The sequence below is a fragment of the Prenolepis imparis genome, unplaced genomic scaffold (assembly GCF_030444845.1).
Source record: "Prenolepis imparis isolate NDT839.2.m4 unplaced genomic scaffold, iyPreImpa1.0 SCAF_12, whole genome shotgun sequence".
NCBI lineage: Eukaryota > Metazoa > Arthropoda > Insecta > Hymenoptera > Formicidae > Prenolepis > Prenolepis imparis.
The window spans coordinates 4,059,032-4,085,756 of NW_028141170.1; the positions used below are offsets into that span (position 1 = coordinate 4,059,032).

General features: G+C 37.0%; 1 protein-coding gene and 1 long non-coding RNA gene across 15 annotated transcripts in view; one reads left to right on the forward strand and one right to left on the reverse strand.

Annotated features, from left to right (window-relative positions):
- Positions 1–5,084, forward strand: part of LOC145944051 (uncharacterized) — an 83,224-nt gene extending 78,140 nt beyond the window's left edge. Inside the window, exons 6-7 of one of the 2 annotated variants that reach the window (XR_014426612.1) lie at positions 1,625–1,827; positions 2,022–5,084. This is a non-coding gene — a long non-coding RNA (uncharacterized LOC145944051). Of the gene's footprint in view, positions 1–1,624 lie in introns of both variants that reach the window. The other variant, XR_014426611.1, reaches the window with a different exon arrangement.
- The window catches only part of Msn (serine/threonine-protein kinase msn), a 28,525-nt gene continuing 6,533 nt past the window's right edge, over positions 4,734–26,725 (reverse strand). The window contains exons 3-21 of one of the 13 annotated variants that reach the window (XM_083052002.1): positions 25,245–25,301; positions 23,802–23,846; positions 23,441–23,723; positions 22,957–23,168; positions 22,619–22,847; positions 22,269–22,529; positions 21,802–21,980; positions 21,312–21,332; positions 19,637–19,774; positions 19,270–19,370; positions 18,442–18,533; positions 18,291–18,367; positions 16,542–17,339; positions 12,987–13,127; positions 9,908–10,121; positions 9,593–9,813; positions 9,177–9,494; positions 8,347–8,646; positions 4,734–8,214 (exon numbers count right to left, since the gene is read on the reverse strand). In XM_083052002.1, coding sequence (XP_082908128.1) covers positions 8,131–8,214; positions 8,347–8,646; positions 9,177–9,494; positions 9,593–9,813; positions 9,908–10,121; positions 12,987–13,127; positions 16,542–17,339; positions 18,291–18,367; positions 18,442–18,533; positions 19,270–19,370; positions 19,637–19,774; positions 21,312–21,332; positions 21,802–21,980; positions 22,269–22,529; positions 22,619–22,847; positions 22,957–23,168; positions 23,441–23,723; positions 23,802–23,846; positions 25,245–25,301 — 3,771 coding nt within the window. In that variant the 3' untranslated portion in view covers positions 4,734–8,130. Of the gene's footprint in view, positions 8,215–8,346; positions 8,647–9,176; positions 9,495–9,592; positions 9,814–9,907; positions 10,122–12,986; positions 13,128–16,541; positions 17,340–18,290; positions 18,368–18,441; positions 18,534–19,269; positions 19,371–19,636; positions 19,823–21,311; positions 21,333–21,801; positions 21,981–22,268; positions 22,530–22,618; positions 22,848–22,956; positions 23,169–23,440; positions 23,724–23,801; positions 23,847–25,244; positions 25,302–26,725 lie in introns of all 13 variants that reach the window. The other 12 variants (XM_083051999.1, XM_083052004.1, XM_083052003.1 and 9 more) reach the window with 12 other exon arrangements.

Consider the following 26,725-nt stretch of genomic DNA (forward strand, 5'->3'; position numbering starts at 1 on the left):
GGTACCGGCGCGATAACCGCATACGCGGTCCGATACTCTTTAGAATGCGTAAAACACCGGATATATATATGCGAGAGGAAGATTGCTCTCGCGCGTTAGAATAATTTTATTCTATATTCTCCAGCGTGATTCGATCGCGAGCCTCTCGTGTCCCGGCCATATTCTTCCGGGCTGTCGTGATCTAAGATCCTTCCGCGCTTTTCGCGAGCCGCTTCGTGCCGCAGCGCCGGGGTCGTAAATGTTTTCCCCCAAGATTAATCGTCCGGAGGGGAGCGAACGAGGGAGGATCTACCTCGTCTCGAGAGCAAGAATGTGGCTTTGATCGTGAAAATAATCTCGATCACGATCCTTTTCTTTTCGGTTCTCTTGCCCTCTATTGATGTGGTTTGATCATTAAAAAAAAAGTTTCTTATACATCCGGTCGAGCGTGCGATATTATTATTTTACAGCTTGTTTAAGAAACTTCCCGCTGTAGATACTTATACATAGTATTGATATATTTCATTTATGAGGCATATATCCGTATCTTGCTTTACATTTCGTGTACTTGTACTCACGTTATGTATTAATAATCTTCTGCAACACATGTTGTAGAGAACGTTAGATTAATAATCAATAAGATATATCTCTAAAAAGGAAGATTAAATATAGATGAGATGAATAGATATGAATAAAGTATAACAGATTAATAAACCATTAATCTTTATTCGACAAAATATATATAAATAAATAATAAAGATTAATCTCGATACACATGATTACATCGAATAAAAAAAAAATGGACAACGAAATAAAAAGTTTTTTTTTACGTAAATACAAATAAAAGATTAATTCCATTTCTTTGCAATTTATATTATACAAAGAGTACTAGTTTTATAGAGATCTGGAGCCGAGAAAGACTCAAACACTGAGCGCAGTTTAATATCGCATCATCGTTATAATGTTAAAAAGCTGGAAGGGATATTGATCGGTGGCAGTTTTAAAGCTATTTGTTATTAAAAGCCGTCATATCTTATTTACCAGTATGTACTTATGATATCGGATACAGGGATGGCAATTTTTTTAAGCTTGAAACATCGCATTTCATCCATTCAATAAACAATCAAATTGTAAGAATTTTTGTTTTTATAAAATTGCACGAATCGTAACCTCGAATAATCCTGAATTGTCAACAATCAATTGTATTATATTCTACATTCAAGAGTGTCCTATATTCTTAAATTAATTCGGCGTTATAATATCGTCGAAAATTATGCAGATGCTATGGTGTACAAATAAATATTGTACATCAGCTGCATATTTATATATTACGCGTATTATTCTGTTAAATGAGAATACAAACGATAAGAGGTATAAATGCTTGAAATATTACAGTTGTTCCACGATCTTGAAACATGTTTAAGATTAGTACGTGTTTAGCAGACGCGCCAACGAAGAGCTCGCAAGAGGGCTGCTTACAAACTTGGATTTGTAGAACTACTGTACATTTCGCGCAGAAATGCACGCATATTCGAAGATGTATTCTCTAGTTAAAATCCAGTTCCCCGAGATATAACGTTAGCCCTCTCTCGCTGCTCGTTGTCGAAAAAATAATAAAATATATTTCTAATACTGCCATATACAGTTTCAGGCAAGAAGACGAAAGAGCGCCTCGTATAGAAGAGAATTTAGCCGTTTATCCTGGACCGACCACGATCTACGGGGCTGTTATCGACGGGAGGTGTTCGATGGATCCAACTTTTCGCTCTGATAGCGTGTTCGCCTGTATATCAAAGGCACATCCGCGAGCCTCTCGACGCGGCAATAGTATCGGAGAGATAGAGAAAGGTAGGTGCAATTTTTAGATGAGAGAAAGAAGTAAAAAATACGACGAAAATACGACAGCAAAATACACCGACCTACAATGTCTGTAACACTGTCGGAAATATTTCGTTTTCGGGTCACACGGCTGCTGCGATTATTCGTGCTGTATCTTTGGCGGCGCCAAACATCAATGAAACGGGATTCCGCGGAATGAGAAGCCGTATGCTGCGAAAAAAAGTGTTGCCAGCCCGGAAGAATATGCGGGGATCTTATTTCTCGAGGAAATAAAAGAAGGGAAATTCGTTCTCGAAGCGATCGTAACTCGCGCGCGAGTCTTGCGATGCAGAGCGCAACGTGATTGTGAATTATATAGATAAAAGTGCAATTGGTAATAGAAAGAGAGAGAAAAGGAGGTGAAGAAAAAATCGTATGGAAAGCACGCGGTGGAGGAAAGAGGAAAAGATGTCGCGCTCCGGTGATTCGAAATACACGATTACCGCGAAACTAATAATAAACAGGGCTGCGAATTGAATTAATCGCTCTCTCTAACTTAGTTTCCGATCCACTGGTCGATTTCCGAGTATTACTCGCCAAGCTCATTAGGAGCTGTTTAGTTGCGCAAGAATTTCCGGAAGTACCGCCGGCACTCGGTATCGACTACGCTTCCAGCGACTATCGTTTGCTCGTTAACGATAATGCTTCTGAGTTTAGAGAATACAAAAGTCCATACTACGAGCAATCAACTTACGTTCAAACGTTTCCCGGTAATGGGAACCGAATCGCTTTCCCTCCCCCACCCTCTTTCCTCCCCTCGCACCGAACTGGGAAAAGCTGGCTGGAACGAGATGGATACAGAGAGAAATGAAACGAAGAAAGAGAAAGAGCACTTCCGATTCGCCCGCACGCCGGGGCTTGCATACAATTAACTCCGAAAACATAAGTTTCTCGTTTCTTGTAGAGAAGAAAGCGTTCAGCTACGGTCTTTAGACGTGCCCTGAAAAAAAGCATACCTTCAGAACGTAATATTGGCTCGTGGAACAGCCCCGGTGGTGTCTACATCCAAGAACCATCCCCCTGCACATTCTTTCTCTTCCTTTAATAAATATTTTCCTTCTGAGAAAAGAAATATATACATCTCTCTCTCTCTCTCTCTTTTTATTTTTTAAATTTTTTCTTTGCGTTCTTCTGCAGAATTTAAAATTGAAATCGAAATCCTTAAGAGCACTCTTTTACGTGGACAGTAATCGAAAAAAATAACGCGACGATATCCGACGTTGTTCTCTCCTCGACTAATGAAAAGATCGCGCATTACGATCTTAAAAGGGTATTCTCCGTTATTCGGTATCCGAAGTTGTTATCGAGATAGAGCGAATGGAGATTCGGGGGTGAGCGCGGATCAGGTGGTTAAATCTAGCCAGGGCGAAACTTTGCGCCCAGATCCATTTCGGCGAATACTTTTAATGCGTTTAACGCGCATCCAACTTTCGAATAAACATATTCTCCAGTGTATATACGTATATACATGTCCTTTCTCGCGTCATTAACCACGGAAACGAAACTTTCTGATTCTCGGCGCCGAGGGAACGGTGGTCCGCGGCCTTTGAGTCCCGCTGCTGCTAATTACTAGCCATCATTAATACAGCCGTTGGTAGCCCAACTCGATCCGCCCTAAATATCAAACTTTACGAGGATGTCTCCAAGATCTCATAGCTGAAATCTCGGTCATTAAACAATTTTAACCGATCGCAAGCAAGTGGATTGTCCCGGCAAATAATCGAAGAACCGACGTAGAAGGGCTCTTACGCGACCTGTTCTTATTTCCGACCATTATACGCGCATGTATCGGGCAAGGTTTAAAGTATTAAACGTTAATAATTTCGTTAGCAGCTAGTACACTAACTAACAACTAACATGTCGATATATCGATCGTCAAGTATGTTCTACTCGGTAACAAAAACCGATATATCGGCTTTTAGGTATTACGAGGGTTAATAGTTTAGCGTATACTACTTAAAGAGAGGGAAAGAGAGAAAGAAAGACAATTTTCTTGAACAAGAACTACAATCCGCAAGCTACCCCAGTATCGAAGGAGTTTGCAAATTTTTCTCTTGGATCTTTCTTTAATATCAGATTGAAAATAATAAGAAATATCCATCATGTTTTAAATGTCCTACGACTTCCACAGGCCTTAATTTTTGAATTCAAAGTTTAAACGTTTTTCGCGAAAAAATGAAAGATTCCTCATTTTTTCAATATCATTATCTTAATTCACAGAAAATTAAACACTTGTGATGGACTCAAACTTCGCCGTTAATTAGACGAAAAAATCTATGTTTTATTTTTATAATCAAACAACGATGATTTTTGCATTTTCTACTTTCTCAAATGTTTCCTGTATTACACACATGTAAAGTTATCAATAAAATTCTTCGTAAATTTTTGTATAATTTAAAGAGCGATTTTTAGAACGAATTAAAAGAATTGAATGTTTGAAGCACAAAAGGTACGGTCTATTTAAATGTGAATGATACACCGTTCCCCACCGACAGCATCGACAGCAGTTTCAAACAACAATCGCGATGCAAAACAATTAAACGGAAATTGGTAAACGATGAAGCTAAATCCGGTTTAGGAAAGTGCGGAGAGAAATTCGATCGCGTACACTCCGAAAGCGCATGAATTCTCAACAAACATCGATAACTCGCAGTCGCGATAAGCATCGTGCTACACAATAAACACGCGGAAATCGCGTTAGCGGTTCGTGGTGCGAATTAACAATAGTGACTTATCGCGATAAACTAGTACAACTTGTAATTATACCTTTTAAGAGCGAAAGAAGTATCCGAAAGAAACGCCGGTTCGCTGATGCTGATAATGACTCGTCGAATATTGTTGCTGTATGAAGGGCTGCGAATAAAGGAATGCATAAATGAAATTACGAATGTCCGTATATTTGACTTTAGCAATAGTGTGTATGTATGTGTCAATGTGTGTGTGTATATGTGAATAGTAATAATAAAAATAATAATCGTCGTAATCATAGTATACATCGCGTTTAACGATCGTGACGTTCGTAAGAATAGGAATAATAGTAATAATACAATCGATATAAATTGCCGTAATAATTATTATTAACTATATATTGTAAAAAAAAATCATCACTACCATCTTTGGGAGACAATGTGTAAAGAGAATCAAGGGTCAATCAAGGGGAGGGAGAATCGAACGCCGTAAAAAGATTAGAAAAGGAGAAAAGTTAAGATACAAGGATACAAAGAAAAGGGAAGTCCCTCGTATAAAATTAGTTCGCGCTAGTTAAGGTAATTAATAATATTACTATATCATATATATATCCACATTTCTGCCAATCATAACCGCCCGAAAGTGCAGTATATATATTTCTTTTTTGCCAAAAATTCATTCTGTTTCATTCGCTCTCGCTCTTTCGTTCTCTCTTTGCACTCTCTCTCCTTCTTTTGTTCGGTTTTATCCCACTCGTTCTCTGTTCTCGCGCGATAAAAAGCTCCCTCCATTTAAAAAGCAGTCTTTCGTTGCACTATACGGAGCTTTCCGCCCCTTCGTGTGCCTTCTCGTGAATGGTATAAAAAATGTCTCGCCGCGAGCGTATAATATCTATTGTATACGTTACCAACTGATAACGTCGACAACTTACAACAGCGTTTACAACGTATGCAATTTCACGATTGCCACGCGATACCGCTGTGAAAAATCGCCATCGTTCGAAGTAAAATGTGTCGCGTGCGTGAGACACGTCATATATTTATTTATTTATACACAAATAAATAAATGAGCGTACAATCTCTCGCGTAACTTGATTTTTTTTCTCGATTATTGTAATCGCTAACGCATTTACCTAATCGTATCGTAAATACGCGTCGTATTACATGATGTCTTAGTATTAAAAGTACATTTTTTTCGTCGACAAAGATCGGTCACTTTAATCGCTCGTTTTAAAATGCGCGACGAGCAAAAAGATATGTCAGCCTGACCGCAAGCCTGGACGAAAAGGGAAAGAGATATATTTTTTTTTTTTCAAGATTTTGCTCACCGCGATATTCGCTAATTTGTTAATTTCTTATTCTCAAATTTCAAATACAGTCCAATTTTCACAGTCGCATAATTAACACGATCACAATCAAGTTTTTATTAGCCGATAATCGATTCTTACTTAATTAATTTTAATAATTCTTGCCGCACTTGCTCTCCCGTGTCACGTTGGTAACGTCATAATTATATTTGTAATGTTAAAAATATGTTTCCCCATTGTTAGGTCTCTATAACGTAACTTTTATCGATGAAATCCCTGCAAGTAATTACGTATACTAATTACGTACGTTCAATAACTCCGATATCGTAAACAACGTGAACGAAGAACCAGCGTAACTTGAAATTTCTTCCTTTATCACCTCATTATTAACATCGTAAGCTCGCTTAAATCGGCTAAGAATAATCCCACATCAATAAAATCGCGGTACAATAAAATTATTAAGGATTCCCTTTCAACCAGGAGAGAGTATCTTTGAGATTATGAGATCAGATCGTAATAAACGCTTTCGGAAGCGGAATATAACGATCCGCGATCAAGGAACGAGCGGGAAGACGGAAGGGCGGGATGCTCTCTTTTTAGTGCGCGTCCTCTCGTTAAGTTACAAAATTTCTTACAAAAGCTGAAGACTATATCGTCTACGTTGTTCGTCGACGACGTCACGACGAAAGATTGTTGTGCGAATGTGGTTTCTAGTAGTACAAAGACGCGTATTGAACGTAACAAGAAAAATTACTCGAACTTGAAAATAACGTGAAAAAAAAACACAAAAAAGAAACTTAGCTATACAACATCGTTTCAACGTCGCGTGTCGTGAAATCCCTACGGTATATAATTAATCTACTACTTTGTAAAAATGCGATTTTCATCATCCATCCAATGTTATCCTACCACGTTATCTCATATATCGCGTCATCGTCATCGCGCTTGCCAGTACAAATCCGCGAAAAGAATCCTCAGCTGCTATAACTATACAATAATTAATTAACATTAGTAATTACTCTCACTTAATTCTAATTTTATTTCATGATATCGCGTCGTATATAAAAACGACGTCGTCCCCGTTTATTTATGGCGTCAGTCTATCGTAACGCGTTTGCTTCTATTAAAACGACGTCACATTTTTTTTTTTTTTTTTTGTTAAGACCACACCAGAATTGAAAAATTAACAAACTCTGACAAAGAAAATAATCACGATTGCAAACATTATATACGAGCTTTTTCTTTTCTTTTCATTCTTTGAGATTTCCGATTCTTTATACGACACTCGCAATTCAATTATCGGAATATTTCCTCGCCACGATTATACCAAGCAAGAAAAATCTCTTAGAATAGAGTCACTCTTTATTTTGTACAGACCGATCCAGCGATATTGCACGAGTTTCCTTATGCTGCAAACAGTTGCACACGGTACAACAATCAGCCAGTTTAATGATCGCTGCGTCACTGGTAATTCGTCAGCACTGTACTTACGTCTATCTACTCGCGATTTTAGAAAGATCAGAACACAAATAAAGTTTATGTTTTATTACGTTATTCTCTAAATCATTCTTCGTATAAAACACTCTTAATCATTATCTATTCATCAGACACATTAAAATACACTTTGTTCCGTTTTAACATTAAGGTTTTGCGAGAATTGAAGTTTACATGTACATGCCAACGCAAAACAAATACAGACTTATCGTAGTGTAATTAAAGTGATAATTTTTTTTTTTTTTTTTTAAGAGAGGGAAAATACATAGAGAATACCTTCGATACGATTTACCAGCGTGCAATACTTGATCGTGCGCGGTTTTGGGAAAGAATTTGCTCCGTGTTTCAGCACCGTGTTAGGCCGCGCCGCGCAATCCGCAGGGCGAGCAAGTGAGAATACACAGAAATCTCTTGACGAGAAGATTCACAAATGTTAACGTCCCCGGTGCGCTTCGCAAGGGCCGACAGTATTGTTGAAACCTATCGTCGCACTCTTCGTCCTCTTCGTATTCATAATTGTAATTGTACGATGTTGAAAGATTACGCGGATAATAATAAGAATAATATTGACGATGACATTGATGACGCTGCTGATGCTGTTGCTGTTGATAAGGATGTTGGATACGATGCATGCACGTCCTGTTCTCCAAAGCGCTGAGTCCTGGCAGTGAAGGGCGGGCGAGTGTACGCGCCGACGCTGTATATCCCGATACACGCGGAGGAGGATTGTGCGGCGTTGGTAATCGCGAAGATAATCTTGGGGCCAGATTCGGCCTCATTCGGAATCACCAGTTGGCCATGCCCGGTTTGTTTAATGTCATGAAATAAATCTGGCACGAACTACCGCCTTTCGCCGACGAGAAGAACACCTGTGAGAGGCGATATAATATGTAAGTTTACAACATAAACAAGGAAATGAGACAAATCTATAGTGTTTTAAAAATGTTACGATCGTAAAAACACGCGTTTCGTGAATTCGAGTTGAAATATATCGTACGTACCTTATCATTACGTTCACAGAGGAACTTGAGCCGTTGAGCCTTCTTGTGCATGAAAACCCCGTCGAGGTGACCACTTTCCACGCTTCTGATTTCAATCGCCTTGTTACCCCAACCCATAATCTGCCCCGTGCCGATGTATGCGACGCTCGTAGGCATCTCGCCCCATTGAAGAACCATCGTTTTGGATACTCTACCGTAAGTATTTACGTATACACCCTCGTTATCGTAGCAAAGTAGCAGCTGCATGCCATTACTATTAGGCAACGCTACTATACAATGAGGACAAATGGGACCCTGGGTCTGTGATTAGAAAAAAAGACGTACATGTTAATATACATTGTCATATGTTTTGAAGAAAATAGAGATAGGCAGATAGATATGCACGATGATTTTTTCTCGGTTCTGAGTTTGAGCGATTTATCATTTTGAAAAATTGTTGGAAAAATTTTATAATGCATACAAGTTCAGAAACAACACACACACATACATATGTATCTATACATACACATTGATGTCTCTTGATGGATAAATTTAATCAATTTACATAGGAATTGATCTTAACGAAGAGTTTGGCAATAAAAAAATATCGTTTCCCGTTGCAAAACCAGTTCAATGTAAAAATCTGTCGATATATCGTTAAATACTGCAAAGGATATATGTGTGCGTGTATGTTTGTGTTCATGTTAGTATTCTACTAACGATAAATCGTACAAGAGAGATTTATCACCGAGAAACCTGCCCAATTTATGAAACGACCAGATCGGCCAATAAATCGTGTCGTGTATACCTTCCTACCCATCCTATCCAATTTTGGATGTGATTTCTCTTACGTGTTTTGGTAAATAAATGTCGTAAACCGTGGCGGAATCCAAATCAACTGCGTGGAAGCCGTCGGCGCTACCGTAAATAACCTTTAACCTTGTACCCTCCTCGACCGTAAGGTCAACCAATAGCGGTCTATGCGCAAGTTCGCCGAAAGATTTGAAAGCCATGAATTTGTGATACGGCTTTGGCGCCCAGGCGTAAATCTCTATGGAATCTTTCAGCGCGATCACGAGGAACTTTATCCTCTCGTATTTCACTATTTTGAAATGCACGGCGCCCTGCAGATCGCCCACGTTAATCCAACCGTTACGTCGCTCGACTTGCTGCGAATATAAATAAAAGGATATTGTGTTAAAAATACTCTCGCGATAAAAATCAGAAAAGAAAAAAAAAATCTCTACGACATATGAATAAAACTTACGTCGCTGTGACCGTCCGTCCGCAGAATCTTACTCTTCAACCAAGATAGATAGTAGACGCGTACTCTGTTCTTCTTACCGCTGATTGTGACGAGAATATTTTGACCTTCGAGGACCTCCATCTGCTGGAAACGTCTTCTGCTGATCAATTGATAAACCTTACCCTGTCCGCTCCTGTCCAATAACATCAGGCCATTCTCGGTGCCGATTAATAGATTTACTCCTGTAAAAAATATTTAGAAATTAATTACATAATTCGAAAGTTTGAAAAAATTGTCGTGCGATTATAGAGATTTTGTAGAAATAATTGCACGTACCCCATAACGCGGCGCAAAGAATCTCGCTGTTAAAACGCTTCTTGTATTTGCGTATTTCAGGTGTATCCGACGCTAAATCGTGGCTGGTGGGAGTTACGTTAACATTTACGTGGGACTCTCTTCTCGCTGGACCGGCTCCGAATCCGAAAGTCAGGAAAGACCTCTGTTTCTGTTGAAGCGCAAACGGAGGTGGTGATTTCACCGCTTGTCGATACTGCAACAGAGATGATTCTGCCGTTCAAGAGATCCCGGGTGAACCACGTCAAATGAAATTTCTACTTCATACACACAAAAAAAAGATGCTAAAGTCCCAGAAAAATGTATCTTCAATCCAAATACCCGAAAACACTACTGGCGGAAAGGTGTAAGTCACAGAAAGGTTTCAAATAGTAAAAACGAAAAGAATAACATGCAAAGGATGTAAACAAGGAAATAAAGAAAGAACAAATCAGTCGAGTCAATCAAATATGCGATATCTACATAGCATTCCTCTACAAACAGATATTATATCTCGTTCGTAAATTAAAGCTTCTATACGCAAAGTAATTATATATGAAAGTAACAAGGAGCAGGCATTCGCAATGATAATGAACCCATATATATCGGAGAGATGCATTTCAGACAAGCAGATTTCGAAACTAGCCAACTCTGTGTTAAATAACGGCACATTCATACAATTATTAGCTTATTATATATTATCGCGTCGCGTTTCGTTATTCTCGAATACACTCAACACTCGAGATTAAACACTCGTAAACATCGTGAAACGCGCGATTCATCTCGCGCACGTTTGTCACGCACGTTGTTCACGAATGAGAAACAAAATCCAGAGAGAAAGGATAGAAGGAAGAGAGAGATGTGAGAACAAAAAGCAACGGTGGCCGCGACGTGGTCGTGTTAGAAATACGTCGTCGTTAATTACCGTGTGACATCAAGAATCAAGAGAATAGAGGATCCCACAAACCAACAACAAAAAAGAGGAGATAAAACGACCCGCGCGCACAAAAACTGGCATTCATCTCGCGGTGTGCATAATGAAAAAGATCAATGATCGAGAGCAAAGTAACACGAGTATATTTGCCCTTGTCCCTTCTGCCTCCTCCCCTCGCGCGAAACGCGAGGGGGGAGAAGAGGGGGAGGGGAAAATGTTGAAATTGTGTAAATGGATGAATAGAGATACTTACATTTTAATTAGTATTGGGATTGGAATGGTCAGTAGAGGGCCCTGCCCTTCGGGTTAGAGCTCCCGCGTGTCCCACAACACACAACATAATCCTGAATTAGTCACGCTGACAACCGTATAATTGATCGCTTATAAAGGGAGATCGCACGTGAAATAGAGACATGGCGCGTGGCCTACTGATTCTACTGATCAAAGCGTGACCGTAAAAATAATAAAATAAAATAAACCTTTCGTAATTCTATATAACAAGGCTCGATTAATTCTACTAGCTCGTTTTGCGACTTTCACGTCTCTTCTTGCACGTGGATTGCCAATAAGAAAGATTTCTACAGTGCTCTTGCATCCGAAAATAAATAATCGGGGATATATTATACTTTTCGATGTAATTGATATTTTTTTTCTTCCTACAGAAACACTAACTGTTTCTAAAATCAGGGGACAAATCAGGGAGTGAAGAATCACATATACGCTTACGAGAAACTCTCATTAAGCGAGAGATGTGTAGAGAAATATTTAGGGATGCCAGAGTAAACGAAGCTATCGCGTACGATTTTTTACAGTAACGAATGGGGAAAGTACGAGCCGTTGAATCACATAGGTTTTTCTTTGATATTGAATCTGATAGAGATTAGAGTAAAAAGATGCGTAAGCAAAGATGCGAACCGTTTCTGAACCGTTACTAGACTAGTGGTAACTTTCACTCTCTCTCCCTCTTTCTTAAAAAATTGTTTTTTATCAGAAGTATATCTAGGAAATGCAACAGCTCCAGAAATTGCACATCGAATAAAATTTTCTCTGAGAGAATTGAAAAGTTTCTGAAATTTTCGTTAAAGTCGGAATTTTTTGAGCTAACATCGTTTGTGTATAATAATTTTGTTTATGCATATAGAAAAATAATAATAATAATATAAAATTAAGAACCGTCGAGATCTATATACCAATTGCTAAAATTCATAATGAAATAAGAGTGCAACTTAAAAGAATGAAATAACAGATTGATACGTATAGTTAACAAAATGCACTTTGTAGGCTATCACGAACAATTAACAAGACACTGACACAAAGCATAAGCCGCCTCCTGTGTGCGCAAACCCTCACAAAATTATTTAAATAATATATAGATATGTAAAAATCACGCGATTTAGTTGATTTTCATGTATTTTGGAATTTAAGTATTGAAGCGTCGAGCAAACTTCTTACTGTATCGTATCATTTTTTTTTTACTGTCGTTGCCACTAGTCTTTTTCTCTCTTTTTTTTTTTCTCTGTTCACAAGAAGCCTGGCGAAATATAAATAATATATTTGAATCACAGGTTTGCGGATAAGAACACAGTACCAACGCGCTACGTACCTATTTTGCGACGTATGCTTAGAATAATCGAGATGAGATATAAATATACACAGTATAAGAAACGTTTCTCTTTGATCCAATCAAAAAGCATTACTTCTCGGACAATTCGATAACACGAAAAAGCATTCTCATTGCTACTGAACGAAATGCTAATCATCTAAGATCTTTTTATCGATCATTATACGACGTTGTTACGTCACATCGCTCACAAGACTCACAAGTCTCGACGAGAAACATATAAGTTTTTTGTATAATAAAGTGAAAATAAATAAGTTGTTTGAAAAATTTGATGCACCTGCGCGCACTCGTGCATGAAAAGCAAGAATCTTTCGCGTTAAATGGTTAATTTTTCTATTAATTTTTTCGATCAAAATTGTCGACTCTTTATAAATATTTCTTTAATAATATTATATCACATTATTGGACTACACCATCTCTGTGTAATATATCAAAAGGAATACGAGTACACGAGCATACACGAGTGCGCGCATATATCATTATAGAGGACAGAGAACATAGGTACATATAAGATAGATGAATCTGACCTCCTCGCTAGTCGACTTGTCCTGTCGTTGACCTGGTGAAGAAGTCAAGAGATCCGGTAAGACCGAACTGGGCCGCGAGCCTGGGGACGAATCTGATCTCTGGAAATCACCACCGCCTCTTGAACGATCACCCTCGCGATTCTGCAAACCAGCGATTCTCCATTTAATATACACATAGCCGAGGCAAAGGAAGAGCGTATATAAAGAGAAGGCTTGAGATCGAGATCTGAATTTGTTTTATATTGTTTCCTGTCAAAAATTCCCTTTCTTTTATATTTTAATTACCTGATTTCTTATACCGTGTGTGAAACTGATATTGCGCTTTAAAAAAAATTATTTTTTGCTTCGTCTATCTTTATGCATTCAGATCTCGATACTGCGATATAGATATAAGATAAAGAATTACTGATTAGAGGAGTAGAACAGTAAGAGAAACAAGGATTAGAAGGGAAGTAATGTCAACGATATAAAGGACAATGAAATTACGAAAGCGCGGATTATATCACGGAAAAGCGAAAAGGCAAGCAAAAATAACAATAAAAGAGCAGTAAGAGTACGAAGACGCGAATAAAGCTATGAAAATAATAAAAATAAAGAGAAAAACAAAGAGCGAAATAATATAAATAATGCTAAAAAACTTATATCGAATGCATATCTAAAAACAATAACGAGTTAACGAATTAATGAGATTAATTTCTTTTCACAAATAACAACGCAACAAGTTGGACGACTTATACATGTGTTATTGATCAGTATGTATAATGCAAAATATGTAAAAGGAAAACGCAGTCATGCAAACTGTCGATTAGCTAATATCAGTCATATCTAGTTGCTACGTAAACTTATTGTCAATCTCATTAAATAACATAATATTACCAATTCACTGAATGTTTTATATTCGTCTTATTACGACGACACATAAAAACATGTATATCAAAGACACTGTAATATAAATTACTCTAAAACAGCTCATTATATATTACTTTCAATAGCAACGTAAACTTTACAATCACACGTTACATAATCTCGACAAGGTGTACAAAGTCACAATCGCAATCAAAAATTATGGACATACGCGCAATAATAAATAAAAAAAATAAGACTAAAAATAATAACTATATATATGCAACGAATGTAATAGTTTATCATTTGTTGTACCTCTACTATATAGTATAAAAATTAGACTTATACTAGAGAGAGAAATTAGCTAATAATTGAATGCAATTATTGCTTTCGTTTGGACATCGCACGATATGTTAACGTAATAATTACATTCAATTTCTCTTTATAACTAACAAGCGTAAGACAAAAGTTTAATAATTAATTCGATGCGTATTCTCAGCTTTTCTCTAACGCAGGTTAATCTCGATGAGACGGCGATAAGAGTAAACACAAAATCGCTACACACATATCATGCCGAAAGAACACATGTAAGACAAAATAAAGCATGCTTTAGCACGTGCTGCAACACGAAGACATGAGATGATCGCTGTACGCGCGCGCGTTTAGCGCATATCTCTTTTGGAGACACAACATTCCTTTATTACTGCAAGCGTCATGCAAGACGGTGCTCTCGTGATAACAGTCATGGCCTCGTACGACGTTTACAAAATGATTCATCGTCACTCTATATTTCAATCTCGATTGCTCGAGTTTCTCTGAGATCGTTCTCTCTCTGCCTTAACGTCGTCTTCCTCTTCTCCTAATATTCAATCTTTGTTTCGGAAATCTCATTGCCTCTTTCTTTCTTTCTTTGTCTCTTTTTTGGTCAGAACCATGCAGATAATGTTAGAAATTGTGTTAATGTCAAACACACTCAGAAAATATATACACGTCAGTTCGATTGTTGATTATTAGTATTGTTTCCGCGGTTTTCCGATCTCTGTCTCTTTCTTTCAAATCCTCTATTTTATTTTTTTTCTTTCCACTTTTTCTCTCATTCTTGGGATGCAAAAGATTTAGTTTGATTAATAAAATTTCTGCTAGACTAATACGCAAAAGAATGTGACGGCTATTACAATGTTAGTTTTTTTTAGTATTTTAGATAGCATTTTAATAACTCATATAAGGTATAATTAATAAAAAGGAAATGATTTTACAAAATATAAATGATTCTATGATAATTTTATCGATAGTTATTTTTTTGAAAACTGTACTTCCGATATTTTTATAGATTTATTAGTAACGATTAGAAATAGATCCGCGAAAAAATATTATATTAGAAATACGTTAAAGTTAATCGGGGATAATAATCTTCGTGATTCACCACGAATCTTAATGCGTTCTTTTTTTTTTTTTTTTTTTTTTTGGCCGAATCCCGCGACGTGTCGTTGCGTTGATGGTAACGACGTTGTATCTCGAAGAAATTCCATGCGGTTAATCCTCAGTTCAGTCCCAGATTTCGTCGTTCCGTAGATGTTTGTCGTTTTTCTGCATAGCATAGTACGCATCACTCAAACAGTAGAGGACGAGGCTCATTTGCCGGGGACAAGGATACACAGCGATGTATGGAAGACGGAGGAGTTCTGATTTACGGAGTAGCAATTAATAATTCGACATCTCTCTCTTGTTGATTTGTCGTTCGTTAATAATCTCACGAAAAAAAATCCCACAACCATATTTCATTTCAAACGAAGCATCAGAAGTTTTACATTAGGCGAAACATTGTATTCTGATTAATGTGAACCCAAATGAAACGCGCATTAACGCTACTCGGCAAATACGACACATTTGCAAAAAGCCTCCTTATTGATAAAAGAGCAGAGGAAAATGTAAAGAAGGTTGTTATATCAGCAGCACCTCTCCCAGCGAGAATCTTCCCCCATGTCCTTAAGTGTAACAATAGGAACTAATAGTAGTAGAACACTAACAATAGTGATAGTAATAGCAGTAACAGTAATAATGGAGTGTTATTGAAGTAGATATAATAGGAGTAGTAATACTAGTAGTAATGGAATTAGTAATAGAGATGGCACAACGTATTAACGATAATCTAACGTTCCGCTTCAAAGATCTTCCGATATCGATTTTCAGTGAAAATGATGAAAAATCTAATCGAATTATGACATTGTATTAATACTGCTAATATGATTACTGACAGCACTAGTAATTAATAATGTATCGCTGCTATTCGTCTGTGATAAATCGTGAAACTGAATGGTGATACAGAAAAAAGAAATGCGCCTAAAAGTCGAGCTTAGCTGATTTACTAGCTTTCTATGTGATTGGTTATGTCGCTGGATGTCGAAAAATCAGTCACGATGGTCTCGGGAGAAAGTGTAAAGAATCGAAGTGTCTACGAGCTAATTTCGTTAATTAAATATAATCTTAATCGACAATTTTTTTTTTCAAACAAACTGTACAAAAATATGACAAATGACATCTCGATAGACACTTCGAAGATACATTCTGGAGATGGATGAGGGAAGATAACAGGCAGAAAATCTCGATAGGGCGATAAGAAGGGTCTCTCAGGCAAGCACACAGGCAGGAAGGGCTCCCGAAGTTATTTCGCGAGACTCGGGGGGGCTCGCAGGACTCGCTTAGGGGACTGACCTGGGTGACAATGGGGCTGTACTCGCTGGCCGTCGTACTAGCCGTGGACTTAATCGTTCCCGCATCGTCGACTACGGCAGAGGCCGTAGCATCCAAGGGTCTACAACTGCGTCTTCTTGCGTTCTCGTTTTTATCGCGTCCGAAATCGAACCTTCTCGCCTCGTGTCTATTACCGAAGACGATCTCACTCTCGGTCTTTTCTCTCCTGGGCCTCTGGGGCCCCTCGCGGTTCAACGAAAAATCTGTTAAGATCGGCTCTCCGGAGTTGAGGCCCCCGCCGCCGCTCTTCTTACCGATAATACCGGCGACGCTCATCTCACTTCCGCGTCGATTACCGCTAGCGAATATACTTGATCTCTGCGACGAGTCCGACGACTTCTGCAAGTACGCCGAGTGTCTCGCGGATGGAAAAAAATCCGAGTTTTCGCGGCGAAATGCGCGCGTGAAGGCGTTCGACGCGTTGCCCAGTTTCGAGTCGCTCTCTTGTCGCCTGTGAACCGGTTTCAATTGATGTTGTTGCTTTTGGTGATGTTGTTCGTGTTTTCTTCGGGCCAACTGCTCCTGTCTCTTGAGCGTTCTTTCGCTAGACGAAGAGGAACGTTCTTCATTGGATCCGGAGGACTTGCTCGCTTGACCGGCCGCTTCTTGTTGATGCTCCTGTTTCATTTTATCCAACTTTTCGTTAAAACCCTGAAAGAAGCGGGTGAAATCCCACTCCTTCAGGAGAAGCTGTTCGTCTATCTCTGAACGCCGGTTGCCGCTAGCCGTTGCACGATCGTCTGACATCTGACTAAGTTTCTAGAGTGCGCGTACGATGGCGAAGATAATGGTACGGTGACAGAGAAAAAAAAACAAGAAAAAAAATGCGTGCGATAATAACATCGTGAAACGATGACTGTCAGTGAATGGTGATGAAGTGTAATGATATAATGTAGTAAAAAAACCGACTATCTTTGCCACGGTAGTGAATGAACTATGAGTAGTAAGCTGCGTGGAAAAATGTACAAAATATATAAAGAATTTCAAGATTAAATGGATAGAATTACGCATACAACAAAAGATTTTTAAAAAATAATGAGATGGTGCGATACGTCAATTGCACTTTCACTACCGAAAACAATGTAGTCTGTCTGTAGCAACGTATGTGTTCATCGTCTGTATATAAATGTGCATTGTGTATCGTACGACAGCGGCAAAAATACAGACACAAGGCAGTGCACGATAGATGCACCGTATATAATGCTCGCTTGTAATATATAAAGTCCAGTTCTGACGAGTACGTGGAGCGAAACAATAAAGGGAGCGGACAATACCACTGAATTAGTCCCGATTATCTCTCAGTTAACGTACGTACATATTTGCCAAAAAAGAAGAAAAAAGAAAAAAAAAGACAGATATGCATCACAATCGCTCGTATTTGCTTTCCTTTGTCTGTCCTCAAGTCTAATCTTCTAGTTTCGCGTTAATAAAGCTCTTGGAGCGAACGAATAATATCATAAGCTTCGATGTAATTATGACATTTATAAACATCGAATAATAAATGGGAAAGGAAATACAAACGACTGCTTTGCGCAAACTACTAAAACGTGATTATACACAAGTATTGTACAAGTTACATAACAACGTTATACGGAAATTTCCAACGATATATCAAAATGAAATATATACCCGAATGGAAGATACATAAAAAAAATATAAATATTGTAGTATTTAACTTGCACTTATAATCTTGAGAGGAAAAGTACTCACTCGTTTCATGACTAGCGTACGATCGCCCGATTCTTCTTCATCGGGAGTTGGCGGGAGCGGACGATTCGGTGCTCCTCCTATAAAGATTAGATAAGACACGATGTTGAATGATCGCACAGTATCATTAGTAATGCTTCTTGAAAGTAGCTACCTTTCGGCTTATCCTCATGATGGGAGTTTTGGGCATTGTGTGAAGACGACGACGACGAATCGGACGACGGTCTGAAAGGAGAAAATTCAGGGCTGCAGCAGTAGAAATAGATATTGCAGCGGAACGATGTGACAACGGACGAAGCACACGTAATGCGTTGCCGAGGTGTTGCGAGACGAGGTGAGACGAGGCGACCAAGACGACCATATGACACAAAATGTCGAAGCGTGGGGTAGGCATGATGGAAGATGAAACGAAATGACATTAGTAAGATTAATACGACACACCGCAATCGCGTCCTATTCTAATTTATTATATTGTAATAAAAGCGTTAAATAATTAGTAATGTTATATGATTATTTTTTATTACTTGTCTCTTATTGAGAAAGTAATTTCATGGTAAAGATAAAAAATATTACAACTGCATCTTTAGAAAGCGTTTTGTGAACGTTTTTCATAAAAATCATCAGCACTGTTAATAAAAAACTAAATTCTTCAGGAAAAAATTAAGCTTTGCATATTAATTTGAATATAATTCCAAATTCTTCCACAGTTATAACTTTAGAAAAATATTAATGTACAAATAAATCTGCTGAAAAGTAGATGATTCGTGTATATTATAGATTATTGCAGTCACAATACTTTTCATTGGAGTCATTGAATTAATATATGCTAATTATGTATGTGTTTTTAATTAGTTTAATTAGATGACGACGGAACTTTGATATAGCGAGCGATATTTAATATTTGACAAAATATTTTCAAGTTAAAGATTCGTGACAACTGTTATGATCGATTGAATGTTAGTTTACGAAATCTTTTACTTACAGCGGCTTGGGCGGATCGCTAGCCAATAATGTACCATCATTTCTCAAGTTGTTTCCTCCAGCATCTTCATCATCATCACTGTCACTCTCGATTGATAGGGCCTAGAACGACAGAAAATGATATATCATTTTTAGAGCGTCTTTTTCGTATTCGTGTGACATTAATTTCTCTGCATCTTTCTTTGTACACTTTTTACCTCGAACTAGAAGCAAGGCAATGTTAATGTGTCTTTCGCGCAATAAAGAGTAGAAAGAAAAGAAAAGGGACAATGTAACAACAAGGGAAAAGGGTGGATGCAGACATAGTAAATTTTTGCTGCCGATATATCAATCGTTGTCACAACAATCATGTGGCTCCAATCGCTTACTTGATCAAGAATACTGGAAGATTGCGGCATCTGTTTGTTGTTCTGATCGTTACCACTTGCAGGTTGCACTGAATTCGACGTAGATGAAACTGCAGGCCCCTTATGTTGCCTGTTCGGCCTTGGCGGGGCCTCGGGGCCCTGTGACACACCAAGCTCGATGAGTTGAGCAGCCAGTATCTCCATGTCCTACCACCCACACGCATACACGCACAACCCCGTTAGTCACTGTTCCGAGACCTTTGTGAATCTTTTGCTAGAAGCCACCATCGGACAGCCAAACAAGGCAGAAAGGCGAGGAGAATGTCGAAGGGAACATAAAGTGATATAAGCGCGAAACTACCGACGCTCAAATAAAATTTTAACAGGATAATTCCGAAAGAAGTAACTGTACTTTACTTTACTTTATAGAAGCGCGTTTTAAGAAGAAAGGCCATCTAAAAAGTTCTTAGTATTAATAAACGCTATCTAAAATTTGCTAAATTGTTTCTTATAAAATTTTAACGTAAGAAAAACTCAAAAATAAAACGGATTACTTATATTTTTTTAAAATAGATTTTATATTTTTTTATTCTTGAAATGAGTAGAATACGCTCCTAAAATATTCTTATTTTAGAATTATCCTGTATAAATGTTAATATAATGATCAACCCAAACGCAACACGTTTAATAAAACATGTTATATTAGACAGAATTCCTTAGAATATCAAAGTTATATCAAAGCTAAAGTAATAGATTAATGATTTCAATTTTTAATTTAATGGATTAATTAACATTATTCAATTTTTGTTTAGTGCATCATTTGCCGTCCAAAAGATGGGAGATATTGTTTAATAGTTATAAAACGTAAAACGTGAAAATATATCATTAATCTTTAAAACTCTAAAAGTAATATCTAAAAAAAATGTTTTCTGCATATTTGTTTCTTGAAATTATACAAATTATGTTTGTAACATCTTTTCATATTTTTAAATCTAGGAGAATTATTCAAATATTATCTCTATTTTTGGTCGATCACTTTCTATATCGATTGTTATAAACATGAAATAATCAATGTCTACTTTAATGTATGTTTTACTTTATAATTAAACATATATGTTATAATATATGTTATACTTATATATTTTAACGGTACAGTAACAGTATCAACGTTGTTATTTCTCGAAACACCAACAAACGTGTTGTGTGTGTAAATCTAAATATGTATGTACAATATACATACAATATGATTTAAAAAATCCAAATGTCAATCTAAAAGTCCAATATGGGACAATGTAAGTGCTCAAGCAAAGGAACATTAAAAGGATATACATATGTTATTATAAAACAGACAAATTTAATAATTAATCAGTGCGTATCAGAGTATTCTATATGTAAATATATTTAATATATAAATATTGATAAATCTATAGAATTTTTTTTTTTTATTTTATCTCTTATTAAAACAAAAAATTAATATTATATTTTTCATAAATAATATTAAATTTCATAAATAATATTTAAAATAATTCAATAAAATGATTTAAAAAATGTATTTTCGAGTAAATAAAGAAAATAAATTAATGAATTCTTGCACTGATTGTTATTATTAAATCATCCGCAAGCATCTGCAAGAAAGCGAGTTGTTAATATACATGTAAGAGAGAAAGAGAGAGATAAAGTGTGCGTGTTATCTTACCTCTGGTTTCTTCGGTGGCAGCTACGGTAGGTGTGAACATAGAAAAGAAATAAAAACCAAATACATTCCAAATTCGAGTGCCGGGAGCGCTTCTGCGTGTACTTGTGTATGTGTAACAGAACGCATCAGCGTGTTATCCAATGACAATACGCAATAGGCGAAGTAGAGAACGCGTGCAATGGATACGATGAAAATATATAATATATCGCAAGTATATAGAAAGAGGGACATATAAAGTGTGAGCTATGCGTTTATATAGAAAATATATATGTATATACTTGTATCGAGAGAGATAAATATAAGTTTAAGGCAAAACTGCAAAGAAAAGGAAATGACAGCATATGCCTTTCTACAGATCTGGTCATCTATATATTTTGTCTATTTATATGATAATCCTTATTCGTAAAGTGTAAAGAAGGGATATTTGAGATTTGGATAATTAGGAAAGGTCAGAGGATATAAAGGACGCAAATTATTTACAAAAACTTACCATAGGTTTAAAGACACTGTTCCTTTGAGGCGCGGGCTGTCCTCCAGATCCTCCGCTACCTCCTCCTCCAGCAGGTGTTTGATGATTAGAAGGCGGTGTAGATACTTTGTGCGGTTGCCGAGGATCGTCCCTGGGTGTCGGAGGTAATGGACGAGACGGAGGTTGCGGATCTGGTACCACTATTTGCAGTTATACCCAAATTAGTAAAATAGATTTTACAAATAAAGGCCAGTAGTATGTTATTACGGGACAATTAATAAAATTATAAGCAGATTAGATAAAAAAAATAATTAAAAATTGTAGTATGATACAAAATAAGCGAAAACATCGTAAAAATTAATGTATTAATTAGTTTCTTAACAACAAATTGCTTAATTGAGATAAATTGTTTTTAATCATATATCTTTCCTGAATAATATATTATCGATTTATGCTACGTAAATTCTTTTATAAATCGTTAAATATACCTATAAGTCTGTGCGGTATAGCGGGTCTTGCGGGCGGTCCAGGTTCCGGCACCTCTCTCTGAGATCTGCTTCCTGGTTTTTCTTTAGCGGGGGGTGCTTGAGGAGGTATATCCTGTGTCAAAGTTCTGCCTTCCTGAATTTGTTGGAAATTACGGCGCAAAGTGTCACCTCCAGGTGCCTGAACTATAGACGACGGTTCGCCCGCCAATGCCGGCTCATCTTCTTCGTTTTCACTACCGCTATATCGATAGTCGTCTCTTTCTGTAATGAGTAATGGGTATATATGACAACGCGCGCTGTACTCTCTAAATAAGTTTCAAAAATATAACTTTTACTATTAATCTTCATACCTTTCTCCTGTTTACGTTTTTTACAGCGATCAATGTGATCTTTAAGCTGTATTCTGACTTGTCTTTCCGTAGGTTGGTCCCGTATAAATGGATGTTTGAGAAGCTGTTCCGTGTAGGGTCTTTGATGGTAATCCTTAACTAGCACTGTTTCAATAAATCCGTGAAATTTTTTGGCCCACTTCTTCGACTTGAGTCGCGGCGGTGGATTACGAGGAATCAGAAATAAGGCCTGTTGAACAATATACGATCATATAGCGATATATAATTTTATATAAAAGAATATTTTTTACGTGATGTAAAAATAGTTTTAATCGTTCAAATGATTGAGGAACACTCACTCTCATAGGATGCAAATCGCATAGCGGAGGTTGTGATTCAGCCATTTCTAAAGCGGTAATTCCAAGCGACCAAAGGTCGCTTCTATTGTCGTAAGTGGCGTCTGGATTTTCGTCGCAAGCAATAACTTCTGGTGCCATCCAGTAAGGCGTACCGATGAATGTGTTTCTTCTACCTATCGTTCTGTCCAATTGTGCGCTAACGCCAAAGTCAACTGAGAGAAAGATGACACAATTAGTTGCAACAAAATAAAATATGTCACGTAATAAATATTAAGTTTATGCAAAAGCTTTTTTAAGTTTTATCTTAAAAAATAAAATTAATGATTTAATCTTTTTAAATTTTTTTCTTCTTTAAATGAAAAAATTAAATTTAAAAAATGTCAGTAATAATATTTTTAAACTATGTAATATTTCGTTTCCAATTTCATTTTACGATCTGAATCTTTTACACCAACCTAATAATTTACATTCAAATCGACTTTACCAAGTTTGACTTCCGCGTTGTCCGTCAACAAAACATTTTGCCCCTTAATGTCCCTGTGGATGACTTTATTGCTATGAAGATAACTAAGTCCTCTCAGTATTTCTCGCGAGATATAGGCTATCCATTCTTCCTTCAAGCTCTGACCCTTAGTTGACTTGACAAGATCCGTCACGGAGCCAGCTCCGCAATATTCCATAACCAGCCATAATTGATCGTCTTTGCCGGGTGATGACTTCTTTACGAAGGCACCATAATACGTAGCTATATTTCTATGATTTGAGTACTGCAACGCAAAAAAACTCGTTTGTATTAATTTATTCTATCAATTACCCAGCGTCTTACGACATTTATAGACACTCACCCGCTTGAGTACATTTATTTCTAATTTAATTTCCTCCTCTTCATCCTGCAAAGATAAACAGCTTGTTGAAAGATTGTATAATATTTAAAAGCTTATTAGAAAATTTTGCAAGTAAGTCATTGTTGGAAATTTGCGTCTCTAATCCGTTCTACTTCTTATATTTGTGTATTTATTTAAAAACTATAAATTCAAGCTATTTATACACAATAAATTATGAGAGAAGAAGAAGATTAGAATAAAATTTATGAGAACACAATCATTGAAAGACAGATAGATCACACATATTTACGAGATAAAATCAGAATGTGAAAATTTCTTTCAGTTATCTAGAAAAGCAATCTGACGTTCTCGTTAAGTAGGTAAGTAGAGTCGAGTCTTTACTCGCGCGTTACGTGAGAGAAAAGAAAAGAGGGCACTCGCAAAAAGAGACATATGAAGAGAAGTGAAAGATAATCATATCGCTTAATGCCGATTCAGCATCGGTCAATTTATGTAAAAAGAGAACAGTTACGAGCGTAATATGATAATAGTAGTAATATTATGACACCTCTTAATTTCTTTGCTGCGTATGTATAAATAAAATACGAAAGAATATTCTCTTCGCACCTCTCCTTCCTGTTTCCAGAAATATTCCATTAGATAAATATCGCTACGAGGTGATTTGTATCGCAATTGTAATAATTAAATGTAACGATAATGATACAAAGAAAAATCACTCTTGCGTGAATAATTTATTCGAGTATTAGACGGTTGCAAATATTCGATGTTTAACTGCTGATTTTATTCAACTGCGGTAATATTTTGTTAAAAATTCAGAAATATATATATCGACTTGGAAAATAGATTGACAAATTAAATATTGACAATTTAGCAGTATTGATCATTTCATTTATAAGCGAATTATTTAATCTTTTCCGTAAAATCGAGCCAAACTTTTCAATCTTATACTAATATAAGAAGACATACACATTTTTCTGCCTGGTTATATAACTAATTCTAGATCCTGGAAAATGTCGTATAAATCAAATCGTTCGCAGGTTCACAGAAAAGGCCTTTGTCTTCTATCGGCAGTGAATGATAGGCGGTAATGATTTTCTAGAATCGTTTCGTATATCGTGTAGCTTTTATGTGTGTTCTCTCCTCATGCTGATAAAAACTTATCTATCTGCGGTTGCGGGACGCAACCGGCATTACGCCTATTTTCCAGAATTGAAAGGAATCTTTCCAGCTGTAAATCTCGCGCAACAAAATCTTATACACGGGAATGACTGCGTCATATATTTTACTCTCGCGCGAAACTCTTGGTATTTCCGAGAAACCGATCTCGCGGCCGCAATTCCAACTCTTCAATGGCATAGTGAAGCCAAGTGCCGTAACATTGTGAACACCCGGCAGAGTGAGAAAGTAATTAAGTCGTGCTTCGCCGTGCAACCGAATACTTGCCTCTGTGACGTCCATGACCTTGATAGCCGCCAGCTGACCGGTCTTGGTGTGTCGACCCTGCGGAGCAGAAAAGCGCATTGTCATTATCGTCCGTTAAACGCATAAGAAGCATTCGAGATGACGGGGTAGCGGCTCCGAAACTTATCTCCTAACGTTATAAAAGTTCCTATATAAAAGTTAACCGCCAGCTAAAATCCTTTTCATAATACGCTATCGCTTATTCGCGCAAATGAAGTAGTATCGATAGTACTATCATCGTTTAACCTATCGATAAAACTGCTGTAGGTTGAACATTAAACGGATTATTAAAAGGGGAATGACGCACATGCTGCAATTGGCGCGAAACAAAACGCATCCCCCGCATCGTTATAAGCATCTCATTTTCTCTCTTTTTTTCTCTCTCTCTCTCTCTCTCTCTCTCTCTCTCTCTAGCTGCTGAGAGATAGAGCGAGCAGAGTGACGTGTGTGGCGGAAAAAAGCGTCACCGCACTCTTTATGTGTGTTCGACCTTTTTTTCAACTACAAAGCTGCGCGCATACAAACGCAGAGACTATGGACGCATCTCGACCGTCTATCCTCTGAAAGAAAATCAGCCACACATAGTGTTCATACCATTCTTGCTCGCTCTTCGACGAAAAACTTTGCTCTCGCACTGCCTCTGAATCTCCACCTACGTGTAAATGTCACTTGACTCGTATGGAACCAAGTTTTCTAGGCGAGACGAAAAACCGAGGAGAGATAAGCGATGCAGAGAGAAAAGTTTTCTTTAAACATTATTATTTTACGATTTCTTAAACAATTTTTCTTCTTTTCTTTTGATCGAATCTATTTTTCTACGAGGCAACGCGACATTGGAAAAAATATGCCTGTTAATCGGCTATTACGTGCAAGAACTTTCTTTTTTACAGTGATATAATACGTGACAAATGTAATATTAATGCTGTTGACCGTAGGCATTTAGATAGAAGAGCTTATTTTTTCGAAATATATATATATATATATATATAAATGACAGATGGTCAAATAATATTGTAAGAAAGACAAATAATAGCAAGATAAAAATGTTATCTATAATCTTAAACACACTGTCGCACAGCATTCATGAATGTGATATTTCAAAAAAATGCAATTCTATCTAAGATAAGAAATGTCGATAAAAGAAAATGAGACGAAATCGTTTCGATTATCCTTACACATAAGCACTAATAAATAAAAATATAATAAAAAATCGTCTATCTGAATAGTCTTGAAGTGGATAATGTTTATATTATTAAACACGTTCGATCAAATCATGCATATATATGGCGAAAGATGATTATTTAATTAAACTAACATATGTATCATCTTTTTTTTCTATACTTAATTGATATTATACGTATAGAATAAATAAAATATATAAATTATATAAATAAAATATATTTACATAATATTATATTTATATATAAAATATATTTGTACACAAAAAAAAGAGCGAGAGAGGG